The 12,797-nt window shown below is 42.0% G+C and overlaps 1 protein-coding gene across 1 annotated transcript in view; it reads left to right on the top strand.

The window, feature by feature from the left end:
* KLHL12 (kelch like family member 12) overlaps positions 1-12,443 on the top strand; it is a 30,126-nt gene extending 17,683 nt beyond the window's left edge. The window contains exons 7-12 of the mRNA XM_036079599.2: positions 6,958-7,064; positions 8,167-8,362; positions 9,418-9,576; positions 10,098-10,196; positions 10,539-10,725; positions 10,908-12,443. Coding sequence (XP_035935492.1) covers positions 6,958-7,064; positions 8,167-8,362; positions 9,418-9,576; positions 10,098-10,196; positions 10,539-10,725; positions 10,908-11,034 — 875 coding nt within the window. The 3' untranslated portion in view covers positions 11,035-12,443. The remainder of the gene's footprint in view (positions 1-6,957; positions 7,065-8,166; positions 8,363-9,417; positions 9,577-10,097; positions 10,197-10,538; positions 10,726-10,907) is intronic.
* Positions 12,444-12,797: the final 354 nt, after the last annotated feature.

Genomic DNA, 12,797 nt, shown 5'->3' with positions numbered 1-12,797 from the left:
TGCCTCTAAAATGAAGATACTAGGGGCCCCTGGGTGGCTCAGTTGTTAAGCGTCTGCCTTCGGCTTAGGTCATGATCCCAGGGTCCTGGGATTGACCCTCACATCGGGCTCCCTGCTTAGCGGGAAGCCTGCTTCTCCCCTGCTTCTCCCTCTCCCATTCCCCCTGCTTGTGTTCCCTCTCTCGCTGTGTCTCTGTCTGTCAAATAAATAAATAAAATCTTAAAAATAAAATAAAATGAGGATACTAATGTCTTATTTCAGTCGGTTGTTGTGGAGATTAAATGGGATAGTATATATAAGATGCCTGGCATTTAGGCTGACAGGTAGTAAGTACTCAGATATTACCTCACTTCCGTTTCCTGTCCTCCCTATTCCACTCTTGGAGGTTATAAATGATCTATGGGGTGGTGTTTTCTTTTTGTTATTGTCTACTTTTATCTAACTGTGGACTCATGTATATGAAGGTGTTAATTGATAATTAAGCTGTTTACTGATCGCTTTAAGTAGAATGATGATTTGTCCCCTATATTTTTTTAATGGCATAAGTACTATGTCAATGTAGGTCAGTGTAGAAATGTTAGAAATACAGAGAAGATCTTGAGAGATTAGAATATGATTCTACATGCCCTTAGAGTTGTCAGATTATTTTTCAGAAGCGCCAGTAAAAGAAATTCTGAAGCTGTCTCCAACTAGATTCTTATTTTAGCATCTCCTTGTCAATGCCTTAGAAGTAAATTGTTCTGGGGCGCCTGGGTGGCTCAGTCGTTAGGCGTCTGCCTTCGGCTCAGGTCATGATCCCAGGGTCCTGGGATCGAGCCCCGCATCGGGCTCCCCGCTTTGCGGGGGCCTGCTTCTCCCTCTCCCACTTCCCCTGCTTGTGTTCCCTCTATCACTGTGTCTCTCTCTGTCAAAAAAAAAAAAAAGTAAATTGTTCCTACCATCATGTCTTCTACCATTTCTCTTCACAGAGATTGCTAAACCAGCTACCAGAATAATGATTCTTCTGCATACAGCATTAGAAAATTAAATTTACAGCTACATAAAAATAGCATGCCAAATAATGGATGGGGATTTTGTCTTAGTTATTTACCTTTTACCTATTACTTTTTCACAGAAGATGCAGTGGAAATTGCCATTTCTAATTTGTCACAGTCTCCTTTTCTGAGCTAAAGATCAATACATGTGGAAATGTAGTCTCTGAAAGCTGAGATGTTAGCAGTCCTGCAGGCTATCTGCTAACAGCACACCACAGTCCACTCGCACTCCTGCCCCCAGTAATGACAATGGCATTGTCAAGATGCCTCGGTTCTACTAATGTGGTTTTTCATACTGTTTTTGTCAGGTGTTTTAGACATACTTTCTTCATGATAAAGAGAAAACCTAACTTAACAAGTCCCCCCCCCACCCCCAACTCATTGGCAGAGAACAAACAGGCTTCCTTCTAGTCATTCCTTTCACTAGCTCTTTTCACATTAGTTTGTTAGAGTAGTTGTCCCCAACTTAGGGTCTGAAGACCTTGAAACATTTAGGAGCTCTCCCGGGAGAGGAAGACTTTCTAGGCACAAAGTAATAGAAGAAATCACAAAGGAAAAGGTCAGTGTATTTGACTAAATAAAAATCATGCATAACATTGTAAGACAAATAGGAAAGTAGATTTGCTACAACCACGGCAAAGAATTAAACTCATTTATATATAAGGAGCTCATAATAAAAATACATGAGAGAAACACTGAAGACTTGAGTGTACAATTCACAGAGGAGGGAATACAATTGACTACTAAATATAAAGGGGGAAATTCAACCTAATTACTAATAGAATCTTATTAGTAATAAAGTAAGAATTAAAACAATAAATACAATTTTTTGTCTACCAAAGCACCAGAGATTAGAAAACAATATCCAGCTACAGAGAGTAGGATGAATTGGCAATTTTATAGTGTAGATGGCAATATAAATTGGTTTAACCTCAGAAAGTAATCTTACAATGTGTGTATATATATATATATTTTTTTTTTTTTTTTAAGATTTTATTTATTTGACAGAGACACAGCGAGAGAGGGAGCACAAGCAGGAGGAGTGGGAGAGGGAGAAGCAGGATTCCCGCGGGGCTCAATCCCAGGACCTGGGATCATGACCTGAGCCAAAGGCAGACACTTAATGACTGAGCCACCCAGGCACGCCATAATGTATATTTTTTTAAAAAAGATTTATTTGAGAGAGGGAGAGTGAGCACACGTACAAGCGGGGGAGGAGGGTGTGGTCGAGGCAGATGGAGAAGCTGACTCCATGCTGAGCAGGGAGCCCATCTTGGAACTCTATTCCAGGACCCTGCGATCATGACCTGAGCAGAAGGCATACACTTAACCAACTGAGCCACCCAGGCGCTCCTCTTATAATGTATATATATATATTTTTTAAGATTTTATTTATTTATTTGACAGAGAGAGACGCAGCGAGAGCATGAACACAAGCAGGGGGAGTGGGAGAGGGAGAAGCAGGTTTCCAGGCACCGTCTTACAATGTATATTAAAAGATTTTTTTAAAGTTCATGTTCTGGGGCGCCTGGGTGGATCAGTCATTAAGCATCCGCCTTCAGCTCAGGTCATGATCCCAGGGTCCTAGGATTGAGTCCCGCATCGGGCTCCCTGCTCAGCAGGAAGCCTGCTTCTCCCTCTCCCAACCCCCCTGCTTGTGTTCCCTCTCACTATATCTCTCTCTGTCAAATAAATAAATAAAATCTTAAAAAAATAAAAAATAAAGTTCATGTTCTTCACCCCAGCAGCCCTCCCATTTCTGTCTTAAGAAAATAACTGGGATTTCATATTCAAGCGTATTTATCACAGGACTATATGTGATTGTTTATAGTCCCAAATTACAAACACCTGAAATGCCTAAGAATAATAAAATTTTGTATTAAAAGATTTTGTTATTATCTTGGGAAAATTAAATATAAACAGGTGGGGGGGCAACTCTTGATCTCAGGGTTGTGAGTTCAAGCCCCAAATTGGTTGTGGATGTAGAGATTACTTAAAAAATAAAATAAAATCATAAAAAAATAATAATAAATATTTTACAAATATTCAGAAACAAGGCTGGGAGGGAATAATCTCTTACATTTTGGTGTGTCTTCATGTTGTGGAACTATGGGTAAACATTTTTCATAATACTTGTCTATATTTTCTGAGTTCTTTTAGCGGCGAGCATGTATTTTACTTACGTTTTATAATCACAAGAAATACAATTTCTAAATCTTTTTAACCAATGGGGGTTAATATGCAAGTAAGGATGACAATTATACTAATTCTCGAGTTATTTCTCAAATTTTCAAAAAAAAAAATGGCTTTCATGCTAGACAAAGCTAAATAAAGACATCAGAATTGGGGCGCCTGGGTGGCTCAGTCATTAAGCGTCTGCCTTCGGCTCAGGTCATGATCCCAGGGTCCTGGGATCGAGTCCTGCATCAGGCTCTCTGCTCGGCGGGAAGCCTGCTTCTCCCTCTCCCACTCCCCCTCCTTGTGTTACCTCTCTCGCTGTGTCTCTCTGTCAAATAAATGAAATCTTTAAAAAATAATAATAATAGGGGCACCTGGGTGGCTCAGTCGTTAAGCGTCTGCCTTCGGCTCAGGTCATGATCTCAGGGTCCTGGGATCGAGTCCTGCATCGGGCTCTCTGCTCAGCGGGAAGCCTGCTTCTCCCTCTCCCACTCCGCCTGTTTGTGTTCCCTCTCTCTCTGTGTCTCTCTCTGTGAAATAAATAAAATCTTAAAAAAAAAAAGCTCTGTGTTCTATCCCTAATTCTAAAAATAATAATAATAATAATAATAATAATAATAAATAAAATCTTAAAAAAAAAAGACATCAGAATTGATGAAAAGTATATCTGTTCATTGTGAAAACAGTGGTGTTCTCACACTTAACAAAAGCTCTGTTGGCACCTACTTGTAACTCCAGCAGCAATGGGGAAGTTAGTAGCTAGTCTTTGAGAACACAAGGTCTCTCTTGGGAAAGTAATGAAAAGAGTCCTTCGTGGCAAAGAAATTTTGGAACCAATGGTCTAGGGCCCCGGGCATTTAGAACCATAAAATAACTGAGTGACTCACACTGAGACTTTTGTCTCAGTCCCACTACAGACATAGAGTTACCAGAATGTTTACTGAGAAACTTTGAAATAAGAGGAAGTGCTGTCAGTTCTCTGGGTTTTGTAGCATAATCTAAATATTTCCTTTTTTTTTTTTTTTTATGTCCCCATCCTTCAAAAGCTGCCTGAGTGAAATCACATTATCAAGAAAGAGTGGTTTTTTTCCCTTGGTTTTTTGTTGTTGTTGTTGTCATTTTTTGTTTCTGGGAATTACATAAAGCAACAGGAATTACAGCTGAAAATCAGTGGAAATTTTTTAAATGTGCAAAGCATATAAAATACTTCTCAGTTGCAGAGTATTTTCATTGTCTTAGCCATACAGATATCATTCACTAGCATCACTTTTTAAAAAAAGAGATCTGTTATTATTTTTTTTTTATTTTGGGGGGAGGGCAGAGGGAGAGAAAGAATCTTAGGCATGCTCCACACACAGCATGGAGCCTGACAAAGGGCTCGGTCTCACAACCCTGAGACCATGACCTGAGCCAAAATCAAGAGTCAGACACTTAACCAGCTGAGCCACCCAGGCGTGCCCTAGCATCATATTTGTCTGTAAAGGGAAATGTGTTTGGATAGGATTGCTTTTATCTTCTCTATTCAAGTCAAAGGGAGGGAAGAGATGCCGTAAGAAAGGGACAAATAGGGGAATAATGCTCCCAAGGAAGAAGCAAATACTTTGTGGTCGTGGCCTCTCCCAGCTTGAAGGAATTTTATGCACAAATAAGCATAATATGAAAGGACCCTTTGTTCAAATGCTTTGCTTTTCTAAAAGGAACTGACACCTGAGACCTGCTTACTGGCTCACCTTGGAAAAGGGTCCACTTATTTTATTTGGCAAGTACACAAGACAGATGCCCTCTTTAATGAGGTTAAACTTAAGGGTTCATGTTCAAACACACAGAAGCAGAATAATATAATGATTCCCCATACCCATCATCCAGTTTCAACAATTTATCAACTCATGGCCTATTTTGAAGCAAATCTAGGGGATATAATTCCATCCATATATATTATGCTTTCATATGTATCTCTGAAAGATGAGCTTTTTAAAAATGCATCTAAAATGGCATTATCACTCTTCAAAGAAAACCCACAACCAGTTATTTATTTTCAACAGATACCAAGGACATGTTCATATTTCCCCAGTTTTTGTTTTTGAACACTTATGTTGCCCCAGTCGTGATCCAGATAAGGTCCATATGTTGCATTGAGTTCCTATCTCTCTTTAGTCTCTTTTAATCCATAGGTTTTTCCCTTCTACTTTGGTATTCCCTTGCAATTTATTTGTTGAAGAAACCAGGCTGTTTGACTTGCAGAATTTCCCATACTCTGGATTTTGCTGATTGCATCTGTGTAGTGTCATTTAGTATGTTCTTCTCTCCCCTGAATTGCCTATAAACTGGTGGTTAGACTAGTGACTTGGTTAGTTTCAAGATTCGGGTTCATTTTTTTTTTTAGCAAGAATACTTCATCGGTGATAGTGGTGTACTTCCTATTGAGCATTATAAAGTAGTAGTTTTGCTTTTCCCTAGTGATTATAGTAGCCATTGATTATAATTTTCAGAGCCATTATTCATGGGGGCGCATGTGTTTTTGTCAGTTTAAAGGTACTCCATTTGCTCTTTCAAGTCCAGTTACTTATAAGATCATTTTGATCTCCTCAGTGCCCTTCTAGTAATTGAATTGTACAAAATGCTCCATTCTCTCCATGAGCTCTAGTAGAGCACATGTACAGAGGATTTTCTGAAAAGACTTTGCTCTTTGGAAAGAGGCAAAGGAGGAGGTTTTTGTTTTTTTTTTTTTTAAGATTTTCTTTATTTATTTGACAGAGACACAGCGAGAGGGAACACAAGCAGGGGGAGTGGGAGAGGGAGAAGCAGGCTTCCTGTGGAGCAGGGAGCCCGATGCGGGGCTCGATCCCAGGACCCTGGGATCATGACCTGAGCCAAAGGCAGACGCTTAACGACTGAGCCACCCAGGCGCCCCAAGGAGGAGATATTTTATCACAAGAAGGCCTTATGGGAGAGGGGAAGATATAAAGGCCATCAAAATACCTTCTTTGGGGAAATAATAGAAAAAAAGTGTCTCGTTAAAAGACTACTGTTATGATTACCTATGGTAGTTGTGATGAGTTGGCAGGGAACGTGGTCATAAAGTTGGCTAAATTGGAAAAATTTAAAGAGATTTTTAAAAATCTATCACTTGGGGGCGCCTGGGTGGCTCGGTTACGCGGCTGCCTTCAGCTCAGGTCATGATCCCAGGGTCCCGGGATGGAGCCCCGCATCGAGCTTCCTGCCCAGCGGAGAGCCTGCTTCTCCCCGTCTTTCTGCCTGCCTCTCTGCCTACTTGTGCTCTCTCTCTATCTCTCTGTCAAATAAATAAAATCTTTTTTAAAAAAACCTATCACTTTGTTCTTAAACCGTAACTTCCAACTTTCTTGAGACAATGTTAGGAGAATGTTCTTTCCCCATTACAAAAAACTCCCATTTTGAGTTTTACAGGCTGAGAAGGGACAGGAGTTCCTTTAGCCCCCCTACCTTCACTGAGAACCTCACTTATGTCAACCAGAGTCATCTAGATAGGTTGGAATGGTGTGGTGTGTTCAAGTTTGCCTTCTGGAGTTTTAATGTTGTCTTGAAATTTGAGATCCAGGTCCTCAAGAGCTAGAGCCTCAGAAAGAAATTATTTCCTGTTAGGCAGCCTTATGATGAATGTCCTATTTCAGATTGCTTCTCTGTGCCCCATAAAACAAAATCCTACAACTTGTTTCCCCTGGGGTGGTGAAGTAACCTATCTGTCTTTTTCTCTCTTTGTCCTCAGGAGCCAATGAAGTGCTTCTGGTGGTTGGGGGCTTCGGAAGCCAGCAGTCTCCCATCGATGTGGTAGAGAAATATGACCCCAAGACTCAGGAGTGGAGCTTTTTGCCAGTAAGTAGTGGTGGAACCAGTCATGGGGAAAGATTTTAAATGTCTTCAGTCCCTAACTCTAGATCATAACTAATCCAGCCCTAAAAGTAGCAAAGCCTAGTTACCGCATGACGCTCCTCATAACAGTGTCATGCACATAGTTAGTTCTAGATCAGTCAGTCAATCAGTCAGTGGATATTTACCGTTTAGGCAGAAGATCAGACTTCAGAAATATCAAAGGCCCTGTGTCAAATTAAACTTACCTGGCCCACCACTATTTGGGCACCTTCCTGAGCTGTTTGTGTAATTCCCAGCATGCTCTATTATCACGCTCTGTTAAACTGAACTCAGGGTTAAATTATTGAGTAATAATTATTCAATATTTCATACAATAAATTGGAATAATTTAATAATAAGTTGAACTAGTGTTCATTTGAAGTCTGAAGTTTGTATCTCCCTTCGTGTGTCTTTAGTGCTGGATGAACAATAATAATTCTGAGAAAACATGGAAATTCTTTTTTAAGATTTATTTATTTGAGAGAGAGAGGGATCGAGTAGGGGTAGGAGTAGAGGGAAAGGGAGAAGGAGAGAAGCAGATTCCCCATTGAACTCAGAGCCCAACTCAGGGCTTGATAGCACCACCCTGAGATCATGACTTGAGCTGAAATCAAGAGTCAGACGCTCAACCAACTGAGCTACCCAGGTACCGCAGAAAACATGGAAATCTTTTAATCTATCCTGCTAACTTTTAGGATCCCTGACCCTCTGATTAGCACTTTGGGGATACTTTCCTGTCTTATAGAAGGATATCAGTTTTTAGCCCTGGAATAGATAGAATAGAAAGGAATCAGATACTGGATAATGGAAAGACATTAAACTTTTTGGAAGCCTTGGAAAGAGGCAAATGTCCAGAAGGGTTGCATCTTTAAAAGCATTATAGCAAGCAAGAGGTATCCATTCAGTAGGCAGTTGGAGATCACTTGAGGGTGAACCGTCTCAAGAAGGGTTCATGGTGACAAGTGAAGGAGAGGAATGTAGATAAAAACAGGAAGGTTAGCAAAAGGTAAAGTCTAAGACTTGCATGCCTGAAATGACTTGTACCTCTTCTCTCCTAAATCTGTAGAGCATCACTCGTAAGAGACGTTATGTGGCTTCAGTGTCCCTACATGATCGGATCTATGTAATTGGTGGCTATGATGGCCGTTCCCGCCTCAGTTCAGTGGAATGTCTAGACTACACAGCAGATGAGGATGGAGTCTGGTATTCTGTAGCCCCTATGAATGTCCGACGAGGCCTTGCTGGAGCCACCACCCTAGGAGGTATGCTTGGTGTGCAGGGCAGTGTTTCCATTTTGTTGTGGCTGGATCGGGGTTCATACCTCTCCTGTTATCTGGCAGGAGAGTGAAATGTGGAGGATACTGGTAAGGTTAAATATTCCTTTTTGCTTTTGGAAATACTGATGTTACTTACCAAAGCTTTTCAGTATTAATGGATATTTCAACACTGACAACAGAGTTGGTAAATCATGTTCCAGTGTGCTGAGTGGAGAACTGGCACTAGTTGTGTTTTTTTCAAACTCCAGCTAATCTTTGAGGATTCCATCTGACCCCATTCTTTTTAGGTGTCTTTTTTTTTTTTTTTTTAAGATTTTATTTGAGAGAGAGAGAGTGCGTGCGTGAGTGGGGGGAGGGGCAGTGGGAGAAGCAGACTCCCTGCTGAGCAAGGAGCCCATCCTAGGGGCTCAATCCCAGGACCCTGAGATCATGACCTAAACCGAAGTTAGACACTTTTTTTTTTAAAGATTTTATTTATTTATTTTGACAGAGCGAGACGGCGAGAGAGGAAACACAAGCAGGGGGAGTGGGAGAGGGAGAAGTAGGCTTCCCGCTGAGCAGGGAGCCTGATGTGGGGCTCGATCCCAGGACCCTGGGCCGAAGGCAGACGCTTAGCAACTGAGCCACCCAGGTGCCCCTAGATGTCTTTTTTTTTTTTTTAAGATTATTATTTTAGAGGGAGTGCACACGCTAGCAGAGGTGTTGGGGGGGGTAGGAGCAGAGGGAGAGGATCTCCAGCAGACTCCCTGCTGAGCATGAAGCCTGACATGGAGCCCCATCCCACGATCCTCCTGAGCTCATGACCTGAGCCAAAATCAAGAGTCGGGCACTCAACTGACTGAGCCACCCAGGCACCCCATCTTTTTAGGTGTCTTAACTGTGATGTCTTCCTTATCTATACTCAGGTAGTTGACTTACCTGTGAAAAACACTTTGTTTTTGTTCCCAAACATTTGAAGTACTTGTGGGGAATTTGTAAAGAGAAGAGTTATTAGAAATCTCTCATCCTCTAATAGTCTATGATTCATTCATTCTGAGCAGATATGATCTATGTGTCTGGAGGCTTTGATGGAAGCAGGCGTCATACCAGTATGGAGCGATATGACCCAAACATTGACCAGTGGAGCATGCTAGGAGATATGCAAACAGCCCGGGAGGGCGCTGGACTGGTTGTGGCCAGCGGAGTGATCTACTGTCTAGGTATTCATTCTCGGAGGCAGAGATGGGAGGGAACTTAATAGGTGGCAACCTCTGGGTGGGGATCCCTTTTTAAATGTTCATAGGCTTTTTTCAACTAAAATCATAGTCTATCCTTGTATCTTTTCTGTTAGCTAGGATTATCTTTTTTGTGGAAGCAGAAAATAGGGTGTCAGATTTCTCTTTGGATTATTGAAACTCCTTTTTTTAAAAAAAAGATTTTATTTATTTATTTGAGAGAGAGAGAGACAGGAGAGAGGGAACACAAGCAGGGGGAGTAGGAGAGGGAGAAGCAGGCTTCCCGCAGAGCAGGGAGCCTGATGCAGAGCTTGATCCCAGGACCCTGGGATCATGGCCTGAACCAAAGGCAGATGCCCAATGACTGAGCTACCCAGGCGCCCTTGGATTATTGAAACTCTTAAGAACTGAAACTAAAAGAATTAGTTGAAACACTCAGAGAAAGGCAGCCTGGGAATGGGCATGAGGATTTCCCATTCTTTCTGAAATGGTCTCTACTTTTTCAGGAGGATATGATGGCCTGAATATCTTAAATTCAGTTGAGAAATATGATCCCCACACAGGACACTGGACTAATGTTACACCAATGGCCACCAAGCGCTCTGGTAAGTCATATCTAAGGGAGAGGACAGTAGACCATGCTGACAAATCTTTATATGTGCAGTGGTGCTGCTGTCAAAAATAGGGGATCAGCAAATCAGAGTTGTGGTTCTTTCTTCACTGAACACTTACAGTAAAAGGAGTGAGGTTCTATTTTCCTCTTTGCCTGTCTTTTCTCTAAATATAGTGATAATAAAGACAACTAGATTATTCTAGGCCTGTCTGGCCCTAGTCCACATCCCTCAGCTACCTTAGAATTCAGCTAGCCATCAGTGATCATGTTTTGTTTTTCAAATTCTGATCCTAAGCTTAGTAGTATTCACTTGCTATGCCCTTTTTTCCCCCAGGTGCAGGAGTAGCCCTGCTGAATGACCATATTTATGTGGTGGGGGGATTTGATGGTACAGCCCACCTTTCTTCTGTTGAAGCATACAACATTCGCACCGATTCCTGGACAACTGTCACTAGTATGACCACTCCACGATGCTATGTAGGGGCCACGGTGCTTCGGGGGAGACTTTATGCTATTGCAGGGTAAGGATTTGGAAGCCACACTAGAGTCATCATGCGTCCAGGACCACATGATCCAATCGGAAGTTTTGGATCAAGACCGCCTTCGGGTTGGGGGAGACATCTCCAGTGGCAGCCTTTAATGTAGGGACTGTATGGAAAGGAATAGAAAGTTCATTTTCTTCTTTTGCTTCTTCCCCACTCAGATATGATGGGAATTCCCTGCTGAGTAGCATTGAGTGCTATGACCCTATCATCGACAACTGGGAAGTAGTGACATCCATGGGAACCCAGCGCTGTGATGCTGGCGTGTGTGTTCTTCGAGAGAAGTGACCATTTTTGGAGCACCATCCAGGGCTAGTGACCAGTCCACGGGACAATTTATGGGAGAGTCAAGGATCCTTTCCAGAATATCTATTTCTCACTGTGCGCACAGGGTGATTACAAGCACCGGTGCAGTGATGATTGTACTTATTTGATACACACTGCGCCTTGCGCTGGTTGTTGTCCCTGAGGAGGGTGGGTAATAGACACTCAGGGGAAGCCCGTGCACACTGAATGGATCTGAGAGGCCAGATCACCTCTCCTCCTGGTCTAGAGAGCACTCTACGTGCTCAGGAGAATCTGTCTGTTGGGCCTCATGTATTGCAGAGAAGGAAGGTGAGTGTGACCTACTAGATGTGGGCGGTATCCGGCGTAGATGATTGGAAGGATACGAACTTGAGTCAGCTGGGTAAAATCCAAGTCTCGTTTTCCAGGAATATCTTTCCTAGTCTACAGTAGCTAGGGGCAACACAGTTCCATTCAGGAGGATAACAAAGGGAAAAGCCCCCTGTCAAAATTTTGGGGGGCTTAGGGAGAGACCTGGCACTCCCTTAAGGGACAGGGTTGGTATATCAGAACTGGGTTTAGAGTAAGGGAAGTCAACGGAATTTGATGGAATTTGAGTGAACCTAGAACACCACTGAAGTATAACCTGGAGGACTTAAAGGGTATATTATTGGAGGGATCTTTTTATTTCCCCATGGTCTTTCTGAACTAGAATGGTGCGCATCTTGGCACTGGAGACTGACAGAATAAGAGTGAACAGATGTTGGGCTGAGCAGACATGGAATAAATGTGGGAGTTCCGTATGCCTGGGAACAAACTAGAAGTACCTGTGATTTTACAATCGTCTTATTTCCTGCCAGGGCTCACCTATCCATGGCATGGTTTGCCTTGAGTGGGTGAGACACTATCTTTCTGTGTTGAATCAAATACTACTACACTATTATACTTCATTACTATTTATTTGGGGATGGGGTGGGGGTGGCAGCAGCCTAAAAGGGCAGCTACCTGATTACTGCCCCATTCTTTTAAGGGCACCCTTCTGCTGAGGAGTGCTTATTACTGCTGTGTTTGGTACAATTAATCCTTTTCCTACTATAAGTTTCCCTCGCCTGTCCTTAGAGTGGATTTTATTCATCCCAGGACAGAATAATCAAGGACAACCAAAATCCTTTTGTTCCAGTACTTGCTATCGCCATTTCTGAGCCACCATTCAAGGTTCCCCTGTGTTTTGGAGTGAAATTCTTGGTTTTGTGGGGTATTGGGAGTGTTGGGGATGTGATAACCTATACAAGGATGCACTTTCCCTTTATTCCAAAATTTCATTTTTTCCTCTTTCCCTGAGTTGTATTGACCTCAAGAGTTCATTTCCTTTGTATTTTTTTAAGAAAATATTAAAAATCAATTGTCTCAAATGCCTGTAAGAGAGTTTATGGCTGACCAGCACTGTGTTGCAGATATTTGGGGGGAGCAGGCCTAGCAATCAGCTGTATGTCCTGTCTCTTCTCCCCGTTCACCGTATGTGTTAGCCAACTAGCTGTACTAGACATAGGTAAGAGGTAGCCCCTTTACCCTTGCGGAGATTCTCATCAGTAAAATATTTATATAAAATTGCATATTTATTGACTCCTTTCACACTTGGAGTTTACTTGAATGCCAAATAGAATAAAGACTCAATCTTCAGCTCATTTAATACTCACTTGACTTTTAGGGTTTTAGTCACTCCAGTCCTATTTCTGTTTGCTTAGATTTATACAAACAACTATGCA

This window comes from Halichoerus grypus, chromosome 7 (genome assembly GCF_964656455.1).
Source record: "Halichoerus grypus chromosome 7, mHalGry1.hap1.1, whole genome shotgun sequence".
NCBI classification, from domain to species: domain Eukaryota; kingdom Metazoa; phylum Chordata; class Mammalia; order Carnivora; family Phocidae; genus Halichoerus; species Halichoerus grypus.
The sequence above is the reverse complement of the archived record's forward strand: the minus strand, read 5'-3'. Positions and strand labels throughout refer to the sequence as shown.